General features: G+C 37.2%; 1 protein-coding gene across 2 annotated transcripts in view; it reads left to right on the top strand.

Moving 5' to 3' along the window:
* BPTF (bromodomain PHD finger transcription factor) overlaps positions 1 to 24,994 on the top strand; it is a 131,736-nt gene that overhangs the window by 59,283 nt on the left and 47,459 nt on the right. Inside the window, exons 4-10 of one of the 2 annotated variants that reach the window (XM_068976676.1) lie at positions 2,066 to 2,275; positions 2,834 to 3,022; positions 9,444 to 9,632; positions 13,258 to 13,445; positions 14,941 to 15,296; positions 16,434 to 16,565; positions 24,633 to 24,762. In XM_068976676.1, the coding sequence (XP_068832777.1) occupies positions 2,066 to 2,275; positions 2,834 to 3,022; positions 9,444 to 9,632; positions 13,258 to 13,445; positions 14,941 to 15,296; positions 16,434 to 16,565; positions 24,633 to 24,762 (1,394 nt within the window). The remainder of the gene's footprint in view (positions 1 to 2,065; positions 2,276 to 2,833; positions 3,023 to 9,443; positions 9,633 to 13,257; positions 13,446 to 14,940; positions 15,297 to 16,433; positions 16,566 to 24,632; positions 24,763 to 24,994) is intronic. The other variant, XM_068976675.1, reaches the window with a different exon arrangement.

The following is a 24,994-nucleotide window of genomic DNA, read 5'->3' as shown; positions in this document are numbered from 1 at the left end:
CTCCTTAATGTTTTTTTTTTCCCCTCCCCACTTTTCTGGTGTGTTTCTCATAAGGCTATGAGAACTGTATGTTACTCATAAGTCTCTGAGTACTGTAGGTCTTGAGCTGAAAATACAGACATATAGACTGATAATTATTTGTATACTTGATAGAGTAGATAACAGAATAGACTATTTAAAATTAGAACCTTTATAGAAAATCAGAGACCTTTGATCATCCTACCTGTGCTTTCTACCTAATTTAGGTGATCTAATTTATAGTTTTGTATTTAAACTCTATCCTCATTATATGGCAAGAGGGAAGTTGGTTGAATGTGTAACACTTTGATCAGGATGGAGCTGTATTTGAAAGTAAGAAATAATATGGCTCTAAGAGAAGCAGGTAGTTGGTGAATAAATTTTTTTTCCGAATAAAAAGTTCTTTTCACAGTGATTGAGATACTTGCGTTGATAGATTTAGTGTGTGTAGCAAGAGTAAATGCATTAGGGTTAACAGGAACTGAAAGCAGTGTAGATGTATAGATAGGTAAAAGGATACAAAGAAATGATGTAAAAAAAGGATCCTGGGGTGATGGTGAAGACAGAAAATACACGTATTACAATTCCTTCTGTTTGAAATTGTCCTATAGCTGACTTAGATGTTTCTATAATCACTGACTTAGAATTCTTACAGGATTTAGGAGTAGGTGAAAGAGAGTAAGGAATTAACTATAGCCATCTCAAAGATAATCTTTTAAGCAGAGAGGTCAGTGTGTTTCAGCGATGACTTTACAAGGTTTTTCTAATCCTAAGAAACCTACAATTTAGAAAACGCTGATGAAAATGAAGGTAGAGAACATTTAAAGAAAGGAAATGTAAACCAGGAAATTTAAAAATCCCAAAAGAGGTACCATGGGTGCATGGCTTTAGCATTAAAGATGTTTCTTCTTGTTCAGAAACATTATTTCTCCTGGGAGTACAGTTTAGCAATTCTGAAACTGGTTTACTGTGAATAATAGGGTTAACCAAATAAATAGATATATTGTAATGAAAGCAGCTTCTGTCAGACAGTGAATTTACAAAAAAACAACAGAGCCATGGTTGAATGAACCACACACGTACTCCCCGCTACACACACACAGATAGATACAGAAATAATAAAGATGTATATATACATGGGTTAGTATACGTATATACATTCCCTGGGTCTGTGGTGGTGAGAGCAGTGACACCCCACTAGTAAGAAGTGCACATAGTGCCTAGATCATGACTTCTAAACCTCTTTCTCCAATTAAAAAAAGAGTCAAGATTCCTTGAGAGGTGGTATATTCTAGGGCCGGGCAGAGAAAACCCAAGATGAGTCTGGAGCATCTTGTAGTGTTGGAAAGTAAGGAAGGAGGGAGGGGAAGTGTGTTTAAAAGGATACAGGACTCCCTGGGAAAAGCTCCCAGTGGCCAAAAGCTGGACCAGTTTGAGCAACAAAGTTAAAAAAAAAAGATAGTATTGTATTATGATGTAAAGAATGTCAGTATCTAGGGATCTGTGTTGGTATACCTTGCCGTCTGCACCCATGTTATGGTCTCAGTACACCGAGGTTGAAAGGAAGTTAGAGCCATTAGGCTTTAGTGATTTTCAGAAAGCTATGGGATTTCAGAGAGAAATGTTTAATGGGCCTTTGTTTTCTTATTTTACAGTGGAGGACCGAAGGTTAACTAGCCTGCCCAGGCTCACACAGTTAAGTCAGAACTGTGCTAGGTCATGGGTCACTAGGTTTTTGTCACCGAACCACACTGCACAGACTGTGGGTCTGTGTCAGCTTATAGTTGTTCTTATATGGCAGAGGATGTTACAGTAATCTGTAGCAATCTCAATTTTAAAAGACTGTTTTCTCGATGTGAAGATAACCAAATTGGTCAAGTTCTGTTAAGTATCAAACTGTTACTGGTAATCTTGATCCTCGTTTCAGAGTTCTTAATGCGTTTAACAAATTTATCTGTTAATAGCTTGTATTGAAAACTCTTAAGTGACACGTGTAGTACCTTATACTTCATAATATGGAAACAAAATTTTTTTTGTTTTATTATAGAAGAAATTTTGGAATCCATAAGAGCCAAAAAGGGAGACATTGATATTGTTAAAAGCCCAGAAGAAATAGACAAGGACAAGAATGAGACTGAGAATAGTAACTCCAAAGATGCTGAGAAAAGCAGAGAGGAGTTTGAAGACCAGATTGTTGAAAGAGACAGTGATGACAAAACACCAGATGACGTCGATCCTGAGCAAGGAAGATCTGAGGGTAAAAAAGACATTACTTGGTTAAAAAGAAATATTTCATCAGTGTTATTTAGGAAATCTCCAATTTTACTTGCAAAATGAAAATGAGGTTTTTTTTAAAAAATTACAAACAACTATTTAATTTTACATTTCTAAAGTGATTAGTATATCCTTCCTCCTTATAACATGTATAATCATTGTAATGAGTTTTATATATTGGTGGATTTGCTATGATTTTATATCCGTATCTCTATACTTCTTAATAAGGTACGATTTTCCTATGAGATTTGTTGGTGAAAAGTCACTGTTTTTCTATCAGAATATACACTTTGGGGTGATAAAAAATGTTCATTTTTATGTTGACTACTTAAACATTCTTAATAATACCAAATATTCTTAAATACCCTTTGGATTACCTGGTGCAAAAATATCCCAGAATCTAATTGCTTCACAATGGCCATTGAATAGAAGCCAGGTTTTTTGGTGCTCATTCATTTTCAGTGGATGACTGAATGTGGCCATTTGTCCTCGAGCAATTTTAAAGGGTATCGTTAAAGTTTTGTTGTGCATTTTACTGTAGAGCCAACAGAAGTTGGGGATAAAGGTAACTCTGTGTCAGCAAATCTTGGCGACAACACAACAAATGCTTCTTCCGAAGAGACTGTTCCCTCTGAAGGGAGGAGTCCCATGGGGTGTGTCTCAGAAACCCACGATAGCAGCAACATGGCAGAGAAGAAGGTGGCATCTGAGCTCCCCCAGGACGTGCCAGGTACAGAGGGCAGTGTATCAATGCCTCTGTAATGGGGGGAAGTCCTTCCCTTGAGTAGTGAAAGCTGAATGTCACCTAAAACCTTAAAGTATGTGTTCATTCATGCTGCTTGCTTACATCAGTGCCATCCCTGACTGCTAAATTGTCACCTAACATTTGGAGTTTGACAGATGTTCCTGCATTTAGTGCTTGAAACTCATCATAATCTTCATGCTTTTTTAAAGTTCATTTAGCTGTTTTTGTTTAATAGACTTATTTGTATATTTATCACCAGACCATAGTGGCAGATATTTTGGTTTTAACTACTCACATGCTAATGGCTCAGTGTTGAATGATTTGACCATTCCAGTTCTCTATGTACTAACAGATTAATTTTATGTTTGCATGTGGTCATGTAAGTTTCTTTTTAACAACATTTCAAACCATAATATTATAATAGAAAACCATTGTCATGTATTTTGATATGAAAATGTAAGTTAACCAGTAATAATTTAAGCTTTTTAAAATTAAAATTAATACTGAGAGTAAGTTACATCACATCAAGAATGTTTAATATGCCTTTCCTTTTGCCTTTTTTAAAAAAAGAAAACATTTTATCATAGGAGCTTGATATATTTTTTTAAGAAGGCAAATTAGAAAATTAGGTAAGCAAAACAAGAAAACAGTGGTGATCCTATGGAAAGTCAGTAATTGTCGTTAATACTGTGATGGAAATCCTGAAAAAGTATTTTTTAGTCCTTCTGGGAGAAATGTGGGGATAGCTTATTGTGATGAACTTGCAGTTCCCTGGTGACTAAGGATGTTGAACACCTTTAGTGTGTGTGTGCATACACACATGCTTCTGTGTGTGTGTCATTTGGATGCCTTCTGTTTTGAAGTGCCTATCAGTTCTTTTGTTCATTTTCTATTAAGTGGTTTCTTTTTTTGTCTGCGGTTGTTGCATAGACTGGGCTAGGTTCAGTCCCTCTTCTCTATCCTGACTGGAAGCAAAAGTTTCTACATTGATTTTTTAAAAATAATGTTAACCCAATCTCATATTCCTGGAATAAATACAACTTTGTTGTGACATCTTTTTGTTCTTAAATATTGTTGCATTCCATTTTTAATGTTTTGTTTAGAATTTTTGCATCAGCTTTCATGAATGAAATTGACATGTAGTTCTCCTCTGATAATGTCTGTGTCAGGATTTGATGCCTAGATTACATTGGCCTTATAAAATGAATTTTTATTTTACAAGTTCTCACTTTTCCTTTTGTCTGCAAGAGTTTCTGTGGGTGGATGTTGTTTATTCCTTAAATGTTTGCTAAAGTCTTTTGGTCCTAGAGTTTTCATTGAGGGAAAGTTATTGTAGATTTCATTTCTTTGGCAGATAGTGAAGTATTCATGTTTTCTGTTGATTGCTTGTGTCAGTTTTCTTAAGTTTTATTTTTCTAAGAATATACCATTTCATTTCAATTTTAAATTTTACTGACATGATAACTGTTTTTAAGTGTCTATAGCATCTGTAGTGATGTTCCCTTTTTTCAGTCCAGAAATTGGTTAATCATTTCATGAGACTATTAATAATTTTTATGAGTCTTTTAAAAAAATAACTTTGGGATTCCTTTTAATTTCTTTTCGTTCTTGTGAGTTATTCCTCTCTGCCTTTTTTCCCCCTTAACCACTCTACTGAGTTGTAATTGACACACAGAAAGCTGTACATATTCAGTGTATACAACTTGATGAGTTTGGAGATAAAGATGTACCTGTGAAACCATCACTGTAGTCTGTGGCATAAACATCTGTCACCCCCAAGTTTCTCATACATTCTTTATTAAATTTTTTTCTTCTCACTTAATGGATGCTTTCATGCCTTTCAGTTTTTATTTTTTGCTATGGCTGCCATCAAGGCTATGCATTTCCCCCTGTATACTGCTGTAGCTTCATCTCACTAACTTTAATATATTATTTTGTCTTTATCATTCAGTTTAAAATACTTCCTGATTTCTGTTATATATTTTTTAATCCATTGCTTATTTAGAAATCTGTTGTTTAGCACCCAAACATTTAGAGATTTGCTACTTATATTTTTGTTACTGATTTCTGGTTTGACAAACTGGAGTCAGAGAACATTCTGTGCATGATTTATGTCCTTTAAGATTTGTTGAGGCTTGTTTTGTGGTCCCAACATTTGGTTAATATTGATAAGCTATTTCATTTACACTTGAAAGAAAGTGTTAATCACTCAGTCAAGTGTTAGTCACTCAGTCATGTCCGACTCTTTGCAACACCCTGGACTGTAGCCTGCCAGGCTCCTCTGTCCACGGAATTCTCCAGGCAAGAATGCTGGAGTGGATTGCCATTTCCTCCTCCAATATACACTTGAGACATATATTTTTAGTTTTGGGGTACTGTACAGAACAGTTAGGTCAGGGTTTTCAATTATGTTGTTCATATCTATATTTTTGCTATTTCCCCCCCTCTCTGCAAGATACTTTTAAGTTACTTTTTTTAATGTGTTGCCTTTTTATCTTTCAAATGTTTTTAGTTTTGCATTATATAGTTTGAGCCTGTGTTATTAGGTGCACATAATTTCTATTGTCGAATTAACTTTGTCTTTGTGAAATACCCTTTATTGTTAATAATGTTACTAAATACAGTAGCTTTCTTTTGATTAGCATTTGTATTGGATATCTTTTCTAGAATAGAAAGATAGTTAAAAATAACCTGAGAATTTAAACTCTCTTTTTAAATATATCTACTTTAGAATTTCTTTAGAAATACATACATACACATAAATATATACATATGTGCATATGTATATTTATTTATTTCAAGCTGTATTTTGTCAAGTCTTGTCAGACAGCACTGTCATTGTCTTATGCTAGATGACATTATGCAAAGGAAGAATTACAAATCTGTGATCTAAGAATCTAAAGGAATGAAAACATAAGAAAAATGGACAGATTTCATGACTTCAAGTTTGGTATTTTCAGTGATGAGAAAGACTTTATGTAGCTGAGACTGAAGTTTAAACTGAGTTCGGGGCTGTATTTTGAGAGAGGTTTGTAGACATCACTTTAAAAAGTTAATCTCTTAATATCTATTCCCCAGATCCTCCCGCCACCGCCCCCGCATCTCTACTCCAAACATTTCACTTCAGCTCATGAAAATGGTTATGTTGCCAAAAATTATGCCTTATAGCAAGTATACTGTTTATTATTCAGCATAATTCCTTTGTAGTTAACAAAAAGCTCAATTTCAGAGTTATACTTTTGTTTTCCATTTTAGATTAGAAACTTTTTGTACCAGAGTGTCAGTTTTTTCAGTTTATAAGAGAAGAGAGGGGCATGTCATTCTAGCATCTTAACCTCAAATGTACTACAGAGAATTGGTATTCAAACCTATAATGCAGACAGCATTTGTTTTTATTTAAGTTACGCTTCTAGATTTAATGCCTGGGACTCAGAAGATAGTAACAATAGATAAAACTGGCTTTATATCCATAACTATTTATAACTGCTTTGAAAATGTTTCCATAGACATATTGAAACTCTAACATCTATAAAGTTGAATGATAAGAACATATTTATTTAATCTGTTTCTTAACTTTTGGGATAAAGATAGTACTTTGCTTTAGGTTTTGATACTATTATCAGGAAGCTAGTGGACAGAAGAGGCTGCTGATATTGGATGCTGAACTGCTTTATTACCGGCTCACCTCATTGAGTTGACTAAGAATAGCTTTTGGAGGTTCTGCAGCAAAATGTTACTCTTTTGTTTCTTATTTTTTAAAATTTGGTTTTAGTTTCTAGTCTAGTTGAACTGTGGGGACAATTTGTGGGTAAGAGCTGACTCATTGGAAAAGACCCTGATGCTGGGAGGGATTGGGGGCAGGAGGAGAAGGGGACGACCGAGGATGAGATGGCTGGATGGCATCACAGACTTGATGGATGTGAGTCTGAGTGAACTCCGGGAGATGGTGATGGACAGGGAGGCCTGGCGTGCTGCGATTCATGGGGTCGCAAAGAGTCTAACACAACTGAGCGACTGAACTGAACTGAACTGAAACCTTTGTGGTGTTTTAAAGCAAATGCTTGAGATTTCTTTAGTCTTATAGCCTAATGAAGTAAAGAGGTCAAGAGTTTTAGAACAATTGAAAAACAAATTCATAATTCTAAACTGAAATGGAGGAGAAAGTAAGGCAAATTAATTTGGGACAAGTTAACAAAAACGCTGTGTGTTAATGAGTTACAGGAGTCCTCAGCTCATTAGCACCTTGAAAGTTTAAACAGATAAATTCTGAGCTCAGTCTTTGCAGGATCAAAATTCCTGGGGATAGGATTGATTGCCTATTCTTTTATGGAGTACACTGTCTGTAGGATTTTTTTGGTGGGTAGTGTTAGGAAATACATATTTCAGAAAAGAAAAAGACCAATTCACGTTGACATTTCAAATTCAGATTGAGGATTGCATAGGTTTTTTTTTTTTCTTTTTTAAACACTTGTATCTTTTTCTTTATACTGAATGGCTTAGTTCCTAACAACAGTAGCTTAATTATATATTTGCTTTATCCTGATACAGATGTTAATTAATAATTATACATTATTATTACATTATAATTATCAATATACTGATATGCATTAATAACAGTAATACAAAGAAATGTTTTAAACAGCATAGAATTTCATAATACCAATGTTACTGCTCACAGTAAGATTTCCTAATGGCATTTAAGGTTTTTTTCAGCTTTTCATCTTTGTACCATATTTCCAGTAAGACTATATAGTCAAAATTCTGTGTTCCAAAGTCACTTGAAATAATTTTTTTCTCTGTGCAGTCATGCCAACAACTTGATGCACAGTTAGACTTTTTTTTGTTTCCATTGGTTTTCACTTTTTAGGGGTTGCATTTCTAACTAAATACAAAACATTTACATGATTCCAAAGTCCAGCTGTGTGTAACAATATCTGTTCAGAGAATTTTCACTTTCATTCCTTCCCTCTCTAGGTAACTATATCCTTCCTTTCCCTTATAGGTAGCCATTTTTATTCATTTTTCTTCAGTTTTTTTTTTTTTTGTATAGAAAGGCAAAATATATCCATAAATTCATATTTCTCTCCTTTCCTTACATAATGTTGGCGTACTCTTAAGTGCTCTTCTGCATGTTTCTTTTTACATTTAATCGAGGTCAGTTTGTATGTGGATATAATGGTCCTCTCAGTCCTTTTTATGGCGCATGACATTTTACTGTATGTTCCGTCTTTTATTCAGCCAGTGCCGTATTGATGGGCATTTCCTTTTTCTGGTCTTTTGCCATTATAGTGCTACAGTGAATACCTCTGCAAAGAAGCAGTGTAGTATTATTTCTGCCAGTGAATTTGGGGATAGATTTATAGACATGGGATTGCTAGGTTAAGAGTAGTTGCAACTGTAATTTTTCTAGGTATCGTCAGTTCCCTTGTATCCACTTGGCACCCTGTTGCCACTCCCACAGCAGTGTATGGCAGTATCTCTTAAGCTACTGCCTCTCGACCTGAGTATATCATGAAACTTGGATTTTGGGCCCTTCTGGTAGCTGGGAGGTAGTTTCTCCATATAGTTTCATTTTGCATTTCTTTTAGTTTTAATTAAATGAGCCTATTTCCATGTTTAAAGGCCATTTTCATTTGTTTTGTCACTGTTCATATATTTTTCCCATTTTTCTATCAGGTTGTTGTTTTTTTCCTTCAAAACAAAATTTAGGAACTCACAACATATTACAGATAGTCTTTGTACTATACTGTCAATCACTTTTACTTTAGATGATTGATATAAAAGCTACCTTAATAGTGGCAAAATGAAATAACACAAGGAGGCTGTAGATCTTTGACCTACCGAGGAACGACATAGGCTTTCAGTACATGGTAGTGTTCATTTTGGTCTTTCAGCAACTATACTCTTATTGATACTGTTATATTCTTAAAATTAGCAATCACTTAAGCATTACCTTGTAGTTAAATTTGGGGGTATAGAATTCAGGCAGGAAAACCTTAGAGAGAAGTAATCCTGTTTAATTCCATTTAGAATACTGTTTGAAGGCTTTTTGAAAAGTAAGAATATAAATTTCTGATTTTGAGGGATTTTTCTCCACTAACTTACTTTTGCAGTATCTGGCATATCATATCATCATAAATTCTGTGAGATAGTTACATCATTTGACTCTGACAGATGGTCTGCTTTGTACTGTGTGTTGAGTTAATGCTGAGAGACTTAAAAGACAGTTCACAGGGTGTTCTTTACAAATTTCTTTTCATACATTGCATTATTCATACATGAGCAGCTTTTTCTTTTTAAAATCTGGCTTTGTAATGCAACCCTAAAACAATTAAATGTCTTTTCTGACAATTAGTTATTTTTGACGTGATTTCCAGTTTAAAACTCAGATATTCTATTTTTCTAGAAGAACCTAACAAGACATGTGACAGCAGTAACACTAGTGCTCCCACTACCTGCATCCAGCCTAATCTGGAGCTCAGTAACAGCAGCAGTGAACTAAGCTCTTCCCAGAGTGAGCCTGTTAAGGCAGCTGACGACCCTGAAAACGGAGAAAGAGAGCCCCATACACCTGTCTCTATTCAAGAAGAGATAGGTAAGGATACACTTCATACAACGAGAGGAACTTTTTTTTTTTAATTTTTTAAATTTTTTAAAATACAAGTTTGATGGGGGTGGGAAGATTTGGATTTTCTTTCTTTCTTTCTTTTTTTTTTTTTAAAGCATAAGTAACACTCAGACTCAGTGAATTTGCTTTTAAAAAACAAGCATATAGGAAAAAATACATCTGTTTCACACCCCCTCCCCAAAGGTAACCACCATTAATTGGTATTGTATCTTTCTCCGTGTAGTTACATTTATGTATGTATGCTTACAGAAAACATTTTTTAAAAAAAATATTTAAACGGGATCATTCTGCATGTGTTGTCTGCATCTTGCTTTTTTCACTCAGTAATACATGTAGGGGTTCTTTTCATGTAATAAATTGAATTTATTCTTTTTACCTGCTGCATGATATGCCACAGTATGGATGAACCATAATTCATTTACTGTTTCTCTATTAATGGACATTTAGGCTGTTAACAGTTTTTTCCTTATTACAACTAGTGGTGCTTTTTAACATCCTCAGCATATATCTTTGTCTCCTTATGTAAGTATTTCTGGCAGTGTAGATACAGTAAGTGGAATTGCTGGATCATATGGTAGGTACATTTTAAAAATAATGATGGCTATTGCTTAATTGTACATTAAAAGGAATTTATACTAGTAATTTACATATATGTGTATTTCTTCACATTTTCACCTCTTACATTTTGGCCAGTGGTATTTCATGAAAAAAATTGCATATCCCTGCTTACTAATGTGGTTGAATTTCTTTTCATGTGTTTGCTGAACTTTCTGTGAATTGCTTATTCATGTCTTTTGCTCAATTTTTTCTCTTGACTTTTGATATTCCCCAATGAGTCTTAGGAACGCTTTATGTATTTTGGGTATTAATTTTTGATTTTACCTCTATACTTAAATAGGCATTGCTTGCTTTGTACAGAAAGTTTTTACATTTTTTTATGCATTTAAATCTATCTTTTTCTTTAGGATTTCTCTGGATTTTGTGTCTTACTAAGTAAGGAAGACCATCTCTATCCCAAGAACATACATATATTTTATAGTAATTTCACCTAAAATACTTTATAACTTTGTCTTTAATCCTGCTGGTGTATAATTTTGTGTGTGAGATGGAAATCTATTTTAATTAGAACCTTTTCAATTGCAAGTGACCAAACCAGCTTAAACTAGCTTAAGTGAAAAGGGAATTTAATTAGCTCATGTAATTGGGAAGTCCAAGCCATCATCAGGCATAACTGGACCCCCCAGGTATCAAAACTCTTTCCATTTTCCTCTTTCTGTCTCAGCTTTTTGGATCTGCATATGTTTGTGTGTTAACCTCGTTCTCTCCTAATACAGACAGGCTTTTCCCAAGTAACAGGGAAGATGGCCTCAGCGGTTTCATGTATTCATAAGTTTCCATGGTCTGTGACCCAAAGGCAAGGCCCCTACTTCTGCTCCAAATCAAAAGTGCTTGAGGAAGGAATTTGAGTGGCCTGTTGGAATTGTTTCCACCCCTGTGGCCAGGGCAGGCAAGGTATTATGATTGATGGCTCCAGCAAAAGTATATGATTCAAGTGGGGTAGGAATGGTTTTCCAAATAAAGAGAGATGTGGAAACAGCAAACAGTGAATATCCACAGTTCCACCCTAGCTCGGTACAGGCGTAGATTCAGAAGCGCTTCTGCCTGACACAATGCAAAGGTCTCACCCACAACTGAAAATTTTTTTCAAAAACTTCTCTCCCCAAATTACATCTGATAACATTGTATCTAGGATTTCTGTGTATTGTGTGTACTATTTTGATTACATCTGGATGTGGCTTACCTTGATATCACAATCCATGAGCCAGGTTATGAGTTTTAACTACCTGTAACACTCATTATCCTGATGGTGAACGGTGTTCTCTGATAAACCTGGCTGGCATTTTTGGGGAGATTCTCTGGGAGGATGGATATGGACAAGATGTGAGAGGAACATGGCAAGATCCCCTGCTGGAGGCCAGCTTGCTTTACCAGCCTAGGTCCACTTGTAAGGGATAGCCTGCTGGAAATTGCTGTAGGTAGGTTTGAATAGTTATACATCCTGTTTGACAGGTTTGGAGTTTTTTCTGGCAGTCATACCCCTTGTAGATTGCTTGGACCCCCAGCTCGTACCTAACGCCCAGAAACTTGGCTCAGGGTACCTGAAGGTAAACCCCCTCTACTTACCGAGTTTGTCTGCCCTAGCCCTCAGGTGAGCAAAGTCTGTATAGGCTCCTGCCTCTTGACATCATTAAACAAGGAGTTAAGGAGACCAGGGTCCAGCAGTTCTGGACTCTGCCTGCAGGCTGCATCACTGTGATTCCCTCTTTTGTAACAGGGAGAATACACCCTTTTTGCAGGGTGTAGTAGATAATGACCTCCACTCAGCCTTGTCCCCTTTCTCTGTTCCTTCAAGTATTTCCCCCAGGGATGAATTTTCTGCCTCCTCGCCCTTATTTGCACTAAATTTAGTAAGTGGCAACAAATGGACTCTTGCCTATTGGATCCTTGGCTGTAAATTGAGTGCCTACCGTTTAAAAAGTGCCGCGCTGTTCCCTTTCTGCTTTTAGGAAGTCTTGCCTTGACTAAGTGAAGTTTAAAATGTCTTTATTGGAGAACTTCAGTGATGGTCCTGAGAAGTAGCCACTGTAGCTCAACATGTTGGCACAAACCTCCAGCATGGGTAGAGTCATGGTCTGAGACCCAAGAGAAAATTGTGGGAAGTCTAACCAACTGCTTTGCTACCTCACCTTGAAGGTTACCTGCTGTCCAGCCTGAGATGGCAAGATGCCGCATCTTGATTTAGTCAGTGGCATTATTGTCTGCTTGGTGTTTCATTTGCCGTTGCCACACTTAGTTTTTAAAAACTGAAAAAGGAAAATGAGGTCTTGTTTAACCATCTGGCCAATGGAAATTGGATAGTGATGCAATAGTTTTAGAATATATAGGAATTTTCAGCTGAAGTGAGATTCATGGGAAAGCAGAAGTTGCTCCCTGGCAGTTAAATCCATCACTTTAAAAAATTGATGTTATGAAAATATGAGAGGTCTTTACTATATTAAAAAAAAAACTAATGCAGTTGATTTTCATATGTACATTGTCTGCAAACACAGATAATTACCTAGATTCCTTAGGAGAACATGCAGTTTATGTTTATAAGCTTTAAACAGTTAGGTATTTGAACAGACTTTCAGTGGAAATCTTTCTAAAAGTAATTATATGCTTTTAATACAGAAACCCACATTGAATATATAAGGCAATATTTTATTAGTTTGCATTTCGAGTTATGTTTGTTCCTTGTTAACCTGTAGCAGCCCTTCCGCTTTTCTGGTAGATGAGCTTTACAACAGATAACCTGGCATGTTTGAATTTTCTGTAAAATAATGACTCACAGTGAAGTTCTGACATAATTTCTTTGGAGTAAAACTTTGAAGAATTAATCCATTTGCTTTGGCTATTCAAGGACTTTTTCTGTTTGTTTTCTGGATCTTAGTTGTCTATCAGATAGAATATTTGGATTAGTAAAGTATTATTACTTATTATATATAGTCTACTTACTATTAGCAATTACTTTTGGCTTTTCGTTTGATAACAGGTGATTTCAAATCAGAGAAGTCTAATGGGGAAATAAGTGAGTCTCCTGGAGGAGGAAGAGGAGCATCTGGTTCAACTCGGATTATCACCAGGTTACGGAACCCAGACAGCAAACTGAGTCAGCTGAAGAGCCAACAGGTGGCTGCTGCAGCCCATGAAGCAAATAAATTATTTAAGGAGGGGAAAGAGGTGTGTTCTTTCTGTTTAAAACAAACATCTCTGGAATGTAAAATAATTTTTAAAATAGAGGCAAGATGTTTGTAGACATACACTTTTAAACTGTATTTTCCTCACTTCGAGAGTGTAGTGTGTAAGAAGATGAAAAGTGTTAGGTTTATGTTATGATAAATGTACACCCCAGTTTCAGTCCATGCCTAGAAATGCTGAACATGGATACTTTTTTATATACGGTTAGTTTTATTGTATGCAGTTCTAAAGAGATAGAGGCTTCTTTTTCACATGTGGGAACAGGTAGGCTCTTTGTGGGCTTTATTAAAAGTTTAATGCTCAGATCTGACTGTAGTCATTTTAGGTGAACCTGCAACTAAAGGATGGGACTTAACCTCTTGACAGCAGACAGTAGTATGTAAAACATCATCTTAACCCTGATTTTGAAGAAAAAAAAATGGAAGCTAAGACTCAATATTTCTGTCCCCCAGCCAGCCATGGTGATTGAATAAGGGTCACAGTTGTGTCTTTCAGATTTGAGAATTATTTGCAGGGTAGATATTCGCAAGAATATGCAGTGTTTTTAACATCATAGAAAAAGCTTTAAAGCAGAGGTTTTCAGGTTTTTCACTCTGACCCTCAGTAAGACATTTTTCATAGCCCAGTGCGCACACGCATGCTCAGTTGTGTCCACCTCTTTACGACACCACGGACTGTAGCCCACCAGGCCCCTCTGTCAATGGGTTTGTTCTGGAAAGAATACTAGAGTGGGTTGCCATTTTCTCCTCCTTTAGGGATTGAACCTGTGTCTCCTGCATTGCAGGTAGGTTCTTTACCGCTGAGCCACTGGGGAAGCCCTTAGCAGCCCAGTACATATATTTAAAAGTTTCCTGAAATAGGATTTTACCTTACTGTGTGGGGAGCGCTCTAGAATTTTCTTTCCTAGTCTATTGTATTATAGTTCTTTTTTTTTTTTTAAAGCTGGATAAGGCCCACTATTGATTTCACAGGCCACTAAAGGATTGGAATCAACTATTTAAAACACTGTTTTCATATATCTATGGGCTCTTATCTAAAGCTGGAATGATAAAAGGAACAGAATAAAATATATTTTTAGGAGTGTATTTTGGAGGGGAATAGTACATGTAATGCCCTCATGCTTAACCCTGACCCCTGAGTATTGTAAGCTTGAGATAATGATTGTTGAATGATTTATATATCACACATTTGGTTTCAGGTGTATATTTGAGATATATTAAAGTACTTACTAATGTCCAACATATGACAGGCACTTTAATAAAGCTTAATTTTTTTTCTTTTTGCAGGCACATCTTGGTTGTTTAATGATAAATAATTAGCTTTAGCTTATAACTGAGCTTTTAACTTCAAAAGTGCAGTCATAAGATATATTTTAACTTACTTTGAATGATAAATTAAAAACTGTGGAAAGACAGTTGATCAGATTTATTATGCATTTGACACAAATAATGGAGTCTCTTTTTATTTTCTTGGCCAGGTACTAGTAGTTAACTCTCAAGGAGAAATTTCACGGTTGAGCACCAGAAAGGAAGTGGTCATGAAGGGAAACATCAACAATTATTTTAAGTTGGGTCAAGAGGGGAAGTATCGCGTCTACCACAATCAGTACTCCACCAATTCATTTGCGTTGAATAAGCATCAGCACAGAGAAGACCATGATAAGAGAAGACATCTTGCACATAAATTCTGCCTGACTCCAGCTGGAGAGTTCAAATGGAATGGTTCTGTCCATGGGTCCAAAGTTCTTACTATATCTACTCTGAGACTGACTATCACCCAGTTGGAAAACAATATCCCTTCCTCCTTTCTTCATCCCAATTGGGCTTCGCACAGGTAAAGGAAACTAAGGTTTGTTTATTGCTGTGAATATAGTAAATATTTATAAAATTATTGCAGTTGCACACTTTAAACTGTCATTTAAAAATGTGTATATTAAAATTTAAAATAAATATTAAAAAATTTGGCTGCACCAGGTCTTTCCTGCGGCATGCAGGATCTTTAGTCGTGGCATGTAGGATCTGATTCCCTGACCAGGGATGGAACTCAGGCCCCGTGGATTGCGAGTGTAGAGTCTTGGCTACTGGACCACTAGGGAAATCCCTAAACTATCATTATTAGTAAATTGAATGACATCAGTTTAGTCAGCAGAACACTGAGGATGTTAGGAATTTGAGTGTACTTCTATAGTTACTGAACCAAGACTTCCTGGCAGTCTACTGGTTAAGACTCCATGCTTCTAAGGGCATGGGTTCAATCCCTAGTCAGGGATCTATCCTGCATGCTGTGCGGTATGACCAATAAATTGATTAATTGATTGATTAATTTAACATATAAAGTTAATGAACCAACACTGACATTTGGAAGATTTCTGGAAAGCAGTCTTTATTCCTGGATCCAAATGGAGTCCCAACAAAGTTGGGACATCATAGAAGGTGTAAGGATTTGGAGAACTAACTGACCTCTGAGATTCCTCCAGTGTTCAAAATCTGTGATTCTGTGAGGTAGAAACTTCCAGTAGCAGTGTATTTTGTACTTCATTAGCCTAGAAACATATGCCTTATATACGTGCTTAGTCACTCAGTCGTGTCTGACTCTGTGCGGCCCTATGGACGGTAGTCTGCCAGTCTCCTCTGTCCATGGGATTTTCCAGGCGAAAATACTGGAGTGGTTAGTCACTCCCTTCTCCAGAGGATCTTCCCAACCAGGGATTGAACCCAAGTCTCCTGCATTGCAGGCAGATTGTTCACTGGCTGAGCCACCAGGGGCTCCCCTGGATAAGCCCATGGACAAAGGAGCCTGGATGGCTACAGTCCATGGGGTCACAAGGAGTTGGACATGACTGAGTGACTAACACTTTGACATGCCTTATAAGGTAAAGTTGTCATAAATTACAACTCTGGTGCTTTTAATTTAAGATCAACAAGATGAAATTTTGTTTTTCCCCTTTTTTCCCCCACTTCTGAAATATAGGGCAAATTGGATCAAGGCTGTTCAGATGTGTAGCAAACCCAGAGAATTTGCATTGGCTTTAGCTATTTTGGAGTGTGCAGTCAAGCCAGTTGTGATGCTGCCGATATGGCGGGAATCTTTAGGACATACCAGGTAAGTGAGTCCTGAGCTTTATGAATAATGTGTTAGACTCCCTTTTGGAGTATTATTAGTCTACTAATAATGAAAGTTAATGTCGTTAAAAAGCCATATTAAAGACTTAACTAATCTTGACCGCAAAGAGTCGAACACAACTGAGCGACTGAACAACCTTGACCTCATTTTCCTCCTCTCTAAGGTATAACCCTGAATGAATATTAGTTCTTATTTATGACATAGGATTGTAATGAAGAGCAGAAGAGATCAGGTATATACAAATGAAAAATATTTTCTAAAGTAAAAGAAACATCTTTAGGGATTTTCCTGGTGGGCCAGTGGTTTAAGATTGTGCTTCCCCTGCAGGGAATTAAGATCCTGCATGCTGTAAGGCTCAGCCGAAAAAAAAAAGAAACTAAAAAAGCAACATCAAGTGAAAACATTTTTATTGAATAGGAAGAATGCTCATGTTTTTTGAATATTTATTCTGGAATGTACTGGAGATCTGATATATTTAGAAACGAGTATTTGGCCCAACATGATATAGCTCCTAAGTAGTCCCAAGAGTACGTGACTTTAGCACCTGGTTAACAAAAAGGATAACTGTTGTGACGCGACTCTACTTTTTAGCTCAAATGGATTTATTTTGTAACTTTAAAAGTTCTTATTATAAAAACTATAAGCTTACAGTGAAAAGCATAAATTATTACTTAATGTGATAAGTAAGACTCCTTCTGAAGAACTATGGATAGAGGTTCGTGACATTGTACAGGAGGCAGTAATCAAGACCATCCCAAAGAAAAAGAAATGCAAAAGGGCAAAATGGTTGTCTGAGGAGGCCTTACAAATAGCTGTGAGAAGAAGAGAATTGAAAGGCAAAGGAGAAAAGGAAAGATATACCCATTTGAATGCAGAGTTCCAAAGAATAGCAAGGAGAAATAAGAAAGCCTTCCTCAGGGATCAGTGCAAAGAAATAGAGTAAAACAATAGAATGGGAAAGACTAGAGATCTCTTCAAGAAAATTAGGGATACCAAGGAAACATTTCATGCACAGATGGGCACAATACAGGACAGAAACGGTATGGATTTAACAGAAGCAGAAGATATTAAGAAGAGGTGGCAAGAATACACAGAAGAACTATACAAAAGAGATCTTAATGACCCAGATAACCATGATGGTATGATCACTCACCTAGAGCCAGACATCCTAGAATGTGAAGTCATGTGGGCCTTAGGGAGCATCACAACAAAGCTAGTGGAAGTGATGAAATTCTAGTTGAGCTATTTCAAATCCTAAAAGATGATGCTGTGAAAGTGCTGCACTCAGTATGCCAGCAAATCTGGAAAACCCAGCAGTGGCCACAGGACTGGAAAAGGTCAGTTTTCATTCCAACCCGAAAGAAAGGCAATGCGAAAGAATACTCAAACTACTGCACAGTTGCACTCATCTCACACACTAGCAAAGTAATGCTCAAAATTCTCCAAGCCAGACTTCAGCAGTACGTGAACCGTGAACTTTCTGATGTTCAAGCTGGTTTTAGAAAAGGCAGAGGAACCAGAGATCAAATTGCCAACATCCGCTGGATCATGGAAAAAGCAAGAGAGTTCCAGAAAAACATCTATTTCTGCTTTATCGACTATGCCAAAGCCTTTGACTGTGTGGATCACAGCAGACTGTGGAAAATTCCTCAAGAGATGGGAATACCAGACCACCTGACCTGCCTCCTGAGAAATGTGTGTGCAGGTCAAGAAGCAACAGTTAGAACTGGACATGGAACGACAGATTGGTTTCAGATCGAGAAAGGAGTACATCAAGGCTATATTGTCACCGTGCTTATTTAACTTATATGCAGAGTACATCATGAGAAATGCCAGACTGGATGAAGCACAAGCTGGAATCAAGAGTGCTGGGAGAAATATCAATAACCTCAGATAGGCAGATGACACCACCCTTATAGCAGAAAGCAAGGAGGAACAAAGAGCCTCTTAATGAAAGTGAGAGAGGAGAGTGAAAAAGTTGGCTTAAAACTCAACATTCAGAAAACTAAGATCATGGCCTTTGGTCCCATCACTTCATGGCAAATAGATGGGGAAACAGTGGAAATAGTGACAGACTATTTTCTTGGGCTCCAAAATCACTGCAGATGGTGACTGCAGACATGAAATTAAAAGACCCTTGATCCTTGGAGGAAAAGTTATGACCAACCTAGATAGCATATTCAAAAGCAGAGACATTACTTTGCCAACAAAGGTCTATCTAGTCAAAGGTATGATTTTTCCAGTAGTCATGTATGGATGTGAGAGTTGAACTATAAAGAAAGCTGAGTACGAAGAATTGATGCTTTTGAACTGTGGTATTGGAGAAGACTCTTGAAGAGTCCGCTGGATTGCAAGGCTATCCAACCTGTCCATCCTAAAGGAAATCAGTCCTGAATATTCATTGATTGACTGATGCTGAAGCTGGAGCTCCAATACTTTGGCCACCTAATGTGAAGAACTGACTCATTGGAAAAGACCCTGATGCTGGGAAAGATTGAAGGCGGGAGGAGAAGGGGATGACAGAGGATGAGGTGGTTAGATGGCATCACCGACTTGATGGACATGAGTTTGAGCAAGCTCTGGGAGTTGGTGATGGACAGGGAAGCCTGGCATGCTCCAGTCCATGGGGTCACAAAGAGATAGACACCACTGACTGAACTAAAGACTCCTCCTACCTTCCCTGCCCCTTTGGGCCCACTCCAAAGGTATAATGCTATACTTTTAAAAATATATAAATATATTTTGTGTTGATTTTTACAGCTGTATTTTACCTTATAATGAGAAATTTTAAAGAAAAGTAAGTATGCCTGCTAAATATTTTTTATCTGTCAAAGGTTGCTGTAAGTTTTCTGTAGTCTTCCCCACTCCTCCCTGCCAACCTATAAATCTTACGGATACTTTTATCCCTCTCTCCTTTCTCCCTCCCATTTTGAATGTAATTGCTGCTCCTGATAGAAACTTACACAAATGGAATGGACTTAAATTCTTCCTAGGATTAAAAATAACTTAGATACTATTACAGTTTACTAATCTCTATGAGATTATCAGGAAAGGTAGGAAAAAAAAGGGAGAGGTCAAAGGACAAATAACCAATATCAAGAACATTTCTGATTCTCTGTCACTGATGCTGTGATTTCAAACCTTCAGAGTCCACTGACATAGCATTCAGGCTTCCTACATCTGTAGAGAAAGCATCCTGTTGAACGCCTTGTTTTGAGTGGAAGAAGGGTTGGGGAGGAGGAGTACCACAGGTCTCAGCCGTTGGACGTAGGGCAGAGGCCATGCTCTTAGGCACGAAAGAAATGTCTGGTTCAGTTTGAAGGATATCACTGTGCCTATCAGAGTAAGGATTTGGGCAGGACCAGATGATTTCATAAGAAAGTTTTTCAAATTTTAGGAAAACAGGTAATTCTGTTTAAATTGTTTCATATGGAAAAAAGGAAATCTTGTGCCTTAGTTCTGTCTGTGTTATAACTTGATAAATAGGCAAATAGTTAAATGGAAAAGTAAGATCCTGTCTCATTTATTAATATTTACCATTGATTAATAATTAATAGCAAATAGAAGTATATGCAGAAAATCTTAAAGCATTAGGAAATATACTCAGGAGTAAATTAAAAGAATAATAAATTATGACAAAATTGACTTCCTCTTGGCATTGAACGTTTGTCTGTTTTTAGGAGAGTATTAATACCGTGCTATCTTAAGAAGTCAGAGAAAACTTTGATTTTCTCTTTAGATGTCAGGAGGGTATTTGTTTATTAAAAAGATATGAGTTCATTATTAATTCTTGTATTAAGTATTAAAAAATACTTAAGTAAATAGAAATAGATGAGTGACTACTCCCACCCACCCTGCTTTGTTGTAAAGATACATTTCAGACCAAACCATCATGTTTTTTTATGGAACTCTTGAAGTTTTCCCGTTAACATTTAGGTGGAACAAAACAAGAGAATCCCTACTGTTACTGTTAACTTTTCCTAAAAGTATTAGTTAATGCAGTTTGCCAAGAGAAGTAAAAGATACATAGGTAAATGTAGGGATAGTTATTTAAGTTGGTTTAATTATATACTTAATTGACTGAAAAACTGTAAAACAATATGAAAATTAAATAAGGTGGCCCCTGTACTCCACAATAGGATTTATATATACAAGTAGTAACCATGAAAAAAATACAGAGGGAGTTCTGAGTTAAAATGACAAATTAAAAAGTATGTTTAGTTTTGTTGCCTATTGAACTCCACCATAGCTATGCACAAGGATTTTTTTCAAAGCATAAACCAACAGGGACAAGGGAAACCACAGAGAACGCAGTGCCGTGTAGCTGTGGAAGCAGTATTGCAGGTGAACAAGCGGTACCCTAACCAAGAAAGGCAGATCCCAAGTCAGTGGGGGAGAACTGAGAATTTTCACCAGTCACACCGTAGAACCCTTGAAAGGCACGGAAGCAGCAAGTGCAGAGCAATCTGCTTGGGATTCTTTCTGGGCAGTGCAGCTGTTTATACCCAGTCCTGCCGGGTTCCCTGAGTGTCAGTCTGCTAGCCCTTGCTGATGGCCCCACCCTGTGATTGCACCACAAGAAGCTCTTAACTTGTGAAGTGTGACCCGGAGACAAGTTTATTTTTTCCTGGGGTGCTTTTTTTAATAGTGACAGTATTGCTCTTGCTCATGCAGCTGGTTTTATTCTCGCTACTGGGTTTTCAGGACACACATGTAGGTGCTTGTAAAACTATGAAGAAAAGCAAGGAAATGATAGCATAGCACAGAAGTCAGCCTAATGCCTGCCTGGGGTGGGACATTCTAGCTTTGGATGTAGTCGTTATCGATAAGGGTCTGTTTCTTAACCTGGTTGCAGTTTACATGTTTTTAAAGATTATAATGAAGAAAACATCCAGCAATAACACAATACTTCAGACCAGGAATAAATTTAATTCAGGGCATGTAAAGAGATCATTTATACTTTACTAAAGATATAAAGGCTACCTTGGGACTTCCTCAGCAGTCCAGCAGTTAGGACTTCACACTTCCACGGTGGGTTCAGTCCCTGATTGGGGAACTGGGATCCACATGACACACAGCGGCAGCACCCTCTCCCCTCAGTGCCTCCCCCGCCAGAAGGAGAAGATATAAAGGATATACTTTGAGTAAATGGAAAGAGACATCATATGCTTCCATACAGCATACTAATTATGCTAATTTAGTCTATCAAATTTAGTTTTCATTTGCAATGTAGATAGTTTTCCTTTTGGAGAGTGAGGGAGACTTGACCAAAATGATACTGGTATTTCCTTTAGAAGACTTATTGTGTAAGAAAAGGAAAACAGGTATTACAGGAAAGGGATTAGATATTTAGAATGTGTTTTGAAGCTACAATAGTCAAAATACTTTGTCCTAGAGAAAAAGTAGAGCAATGGAATCAAACAGAGAATCCAAAAATAAACCTAAATACACATGGAAATCTACTGTGATAGCTTTTCCTGTCAGACAAGGAAGGAGGGTGTGTTTGGGGAAAATGTCATCCAAATTCCTGCTTCAGCAAAAACATTCATCAGACAAATGAGGATTAAAAAGAAAAACAACATACTGTTAAAAACAGTAACAAAAAGCTTAAATAAGAGAGCATGGATTAATTTATATTTTTGTTGTGATACTTTCTTTTCAAACAGATATAAAACCCAGATGCCATAGATGAAAAAAGTGGATATATGTATTTAAAATTCTCAGTGGAAAAATAATATAATCAAACTCAAAAGACAGCTGAGACACTGAGGAAAAATATTTGCACCACAAATGGAAACTTTCCTTTAAAATGAAAAGATCTTTTTTATAAATGAAATATCCATTGCTGACAAGACATAGGATTTGAACAGGCATCTGGCAGCAAAATAAATATGAAAGGCCAGTAGACATTAAAAAAAAAAAGTGGTTACTTCTCTCATAATTAAATGTAAATAAAAACAATGGGATAAATATTTCTTCTTTCTCAGTTGGGCTAATAATTTAGAAATCTGGTGCTGACTTGAGTGAAGGTATGGGAAAGCAGGGTGACTAGAGTCGATGGCAATGCGAAGTATATAATTCTGCAGAGCAATTGGGCACTGTCAGCATTTTAAATACGATGCTCTTTGGACTCAGCCATCCTACCAGTGGGAAACATAAGGGGCTACTCCTCGTGTTCACTAAGAAATAGGGAGACAGACACAGCGAAGCCCCATGGACATGGGGAACAGAGTGGAGGCTCATTCTGCACTTGGTGGCCTGGGTCTCTGTGAGCCGAGGATGCATGGAGGAAACCCCTGTCCCCAGTGTGCCCTCCAGTGTGGAGCAGCGTCTGGAGGCTCAGACTACCAACCTCCTGGGGTTTGATTCCTGGGGCCACCAGGCTGCCAGCAGTAGCCAGGATTTCTGCCTAACCACGTGGAAGTGAACCCCTTCCTAGCTCACCTTTCTTGCTGCTTTTTCCCATAAGGGTTGTCTCAGCGGTGTTGAAAACAATAGACTCTGCTCTGGTAGAGAGAAATCATAGGTTAGCTACAATACTGTCTCACTGGCCTGGCATCCCCAGCAAAGAAAAGCGTTTGTCTTTGGTGATGAAGATGGACCTGTTCCTCACATGAACACCAAGAGCACAGGCCGAGTGCCAGGCTCAGCTGTGTGTTCCCAGAGTGTCAGTGCACTGGTTCTCTCCCCAGACAGGGCTTCCTTTCTGGCCAGCATCTGTGAAGGTGGCTCAGTTGCTGTGCCAGACCTGGCCTTTCGTAGGAGTTTAAAGCTGAGCCCACAGAATCCCTGTGGAGAAATAACTGCTTGCTTGTGGCTCAGTCACTCCTGTAGTCTGGGGAGCTGAGGCTGTCGGGTTTTCCACCAAGCTGTGCCTACAGAGCTTGCCCCACTCCCTGACTCCAGGAGTGGCTGCAGATCTATGATATCTGAGACTAAGTTAGTCCCCGGTGAGAACTTCCTCCCTTTCTTCTTCTCCTGTCATTTGTGACAGAATGAAGAATCGTTGCTATACTAGTTGTGTGCAGTTAACAGATTCTAGGGTCCTGTAGTCATAGGGACATGAAACTTGTTTCAGCGTGGACATAGAAGGTTTTTGGTGGAAGGATGAAAGAAAAAAGAATTAAATCCCCTCTCACATCTTTGTAGCACCTACTGCTCCCCCAGTTAACAAAAGAGCTCTTTCTTCTTTCCATATAGCTGTGCATTTGAAATTAGCTACTTCTGGGTAAGGTATGATAAAAGCAGTTATTCTACCACTAGGGCTTTTAGAGACAGGAGCTCCTTTGTAGACTGTGGTTAATGTTTTTTTTATGGGAAATACTCCCATTCAAGAAATCTAGTGTAATCAACTTAAAGTAAAACCTCACCACAGACTCACCTGTCTCCTTACAGATAGGTGCAGTGGTGTCTGATTTCCTGCCTTAAAAAAAGAGCATGGTCTATGCCATATGCCTAGTGATTATTGCCTGATTAATGTGGTCCTCCCTGCCCAACCCTTCCAGTCACCCAAAAGCGGATCCCTGTCTCACTGCTTGTAGGAAGCCTAAATTCTATGTTAGTGGACCCTGTGAAGACTCTACTAAAGAGAGTCTAAATAGAAAGTGCTAAATAGAAATACTGGTTGATAAAAGTTTTGGGACTTGTTGATCTTTTTGTGGGGAGGTAAGAAGATAATGTATCTTAGGGTTTGGAAAGATCTAGTGCAGTTTTCCGTTGATTAAAAACTGTGTAATTGTATTTGTAATATAACATCCTTTGTGTGATTATAATGTTGGTATATCCATGAAATAAGTCATAAGTGAGTTATTTCTTATGGAGAGGCATATGGAAAGGACAGCAAGTTTTATTTTTGCCTTTTGGTACTGTTTGATTTTCTACTATTACATAATTGTATGTCTGCTTATTTTTTGCGACTTTTCAGTTTTCTGGGTTGTAGAATTATAGTTAATCATCCTTTGCTTTTACCTTCCTAATCTTCAGTACTGTATTTTTATCTTTTTATTTTTTAAATGTAATTCTGTCTTTCTATTCATATATTCTTAGGTTACATAGAATGACATCAATTGAAAGAGAAGAAAAGGAGAAAGTCAAAAAAAAGGAGAAAAAACAAGAAGAGGAAGAAACAATGCAGCAAGCTACATGGGTAAAATACACATTTCCAGTTAAACATCAGGTAATTTTTAGGATGATCTTATTTAAAAGTGTTAGCCATTTCTGAGACTTTGATTCTGTAACTTCGAATACTCAGTAATTTTATTTTACTTTTGATACACTCTTAATTAACATAGTTTGAACGAAGTAAATCTTTCTAGCAATTTTATAAGCATAGATTTTTCTTAGTAAAATAGATGTGAGTCATCAGACCAATTTGTAGAAATTGTTATAAAATGTAAAATTGGTTTTTA

The sequence above is a fragment of the Capricornis sumatraensis genome, chromosome 8 (assembly GCF_032405125.1).
Source record: "Capricornis sumatraensis isolate serow.1 chromosome 8, serow.2, whole genome shotgun sequence".
In the NCBI taxonomy this organism is placed as follows: Eukaryota; Metazoa; Chordata; class Mammalia; order Artiodactyla; family Bovidae; genus Capricornis; species Capricornis sumatraensis.
The sequence above is the reverse complement of the archived record's forward strand: the minus strand, read 5'-3'. Positions and strand labels throughout refer to the sequence as shown.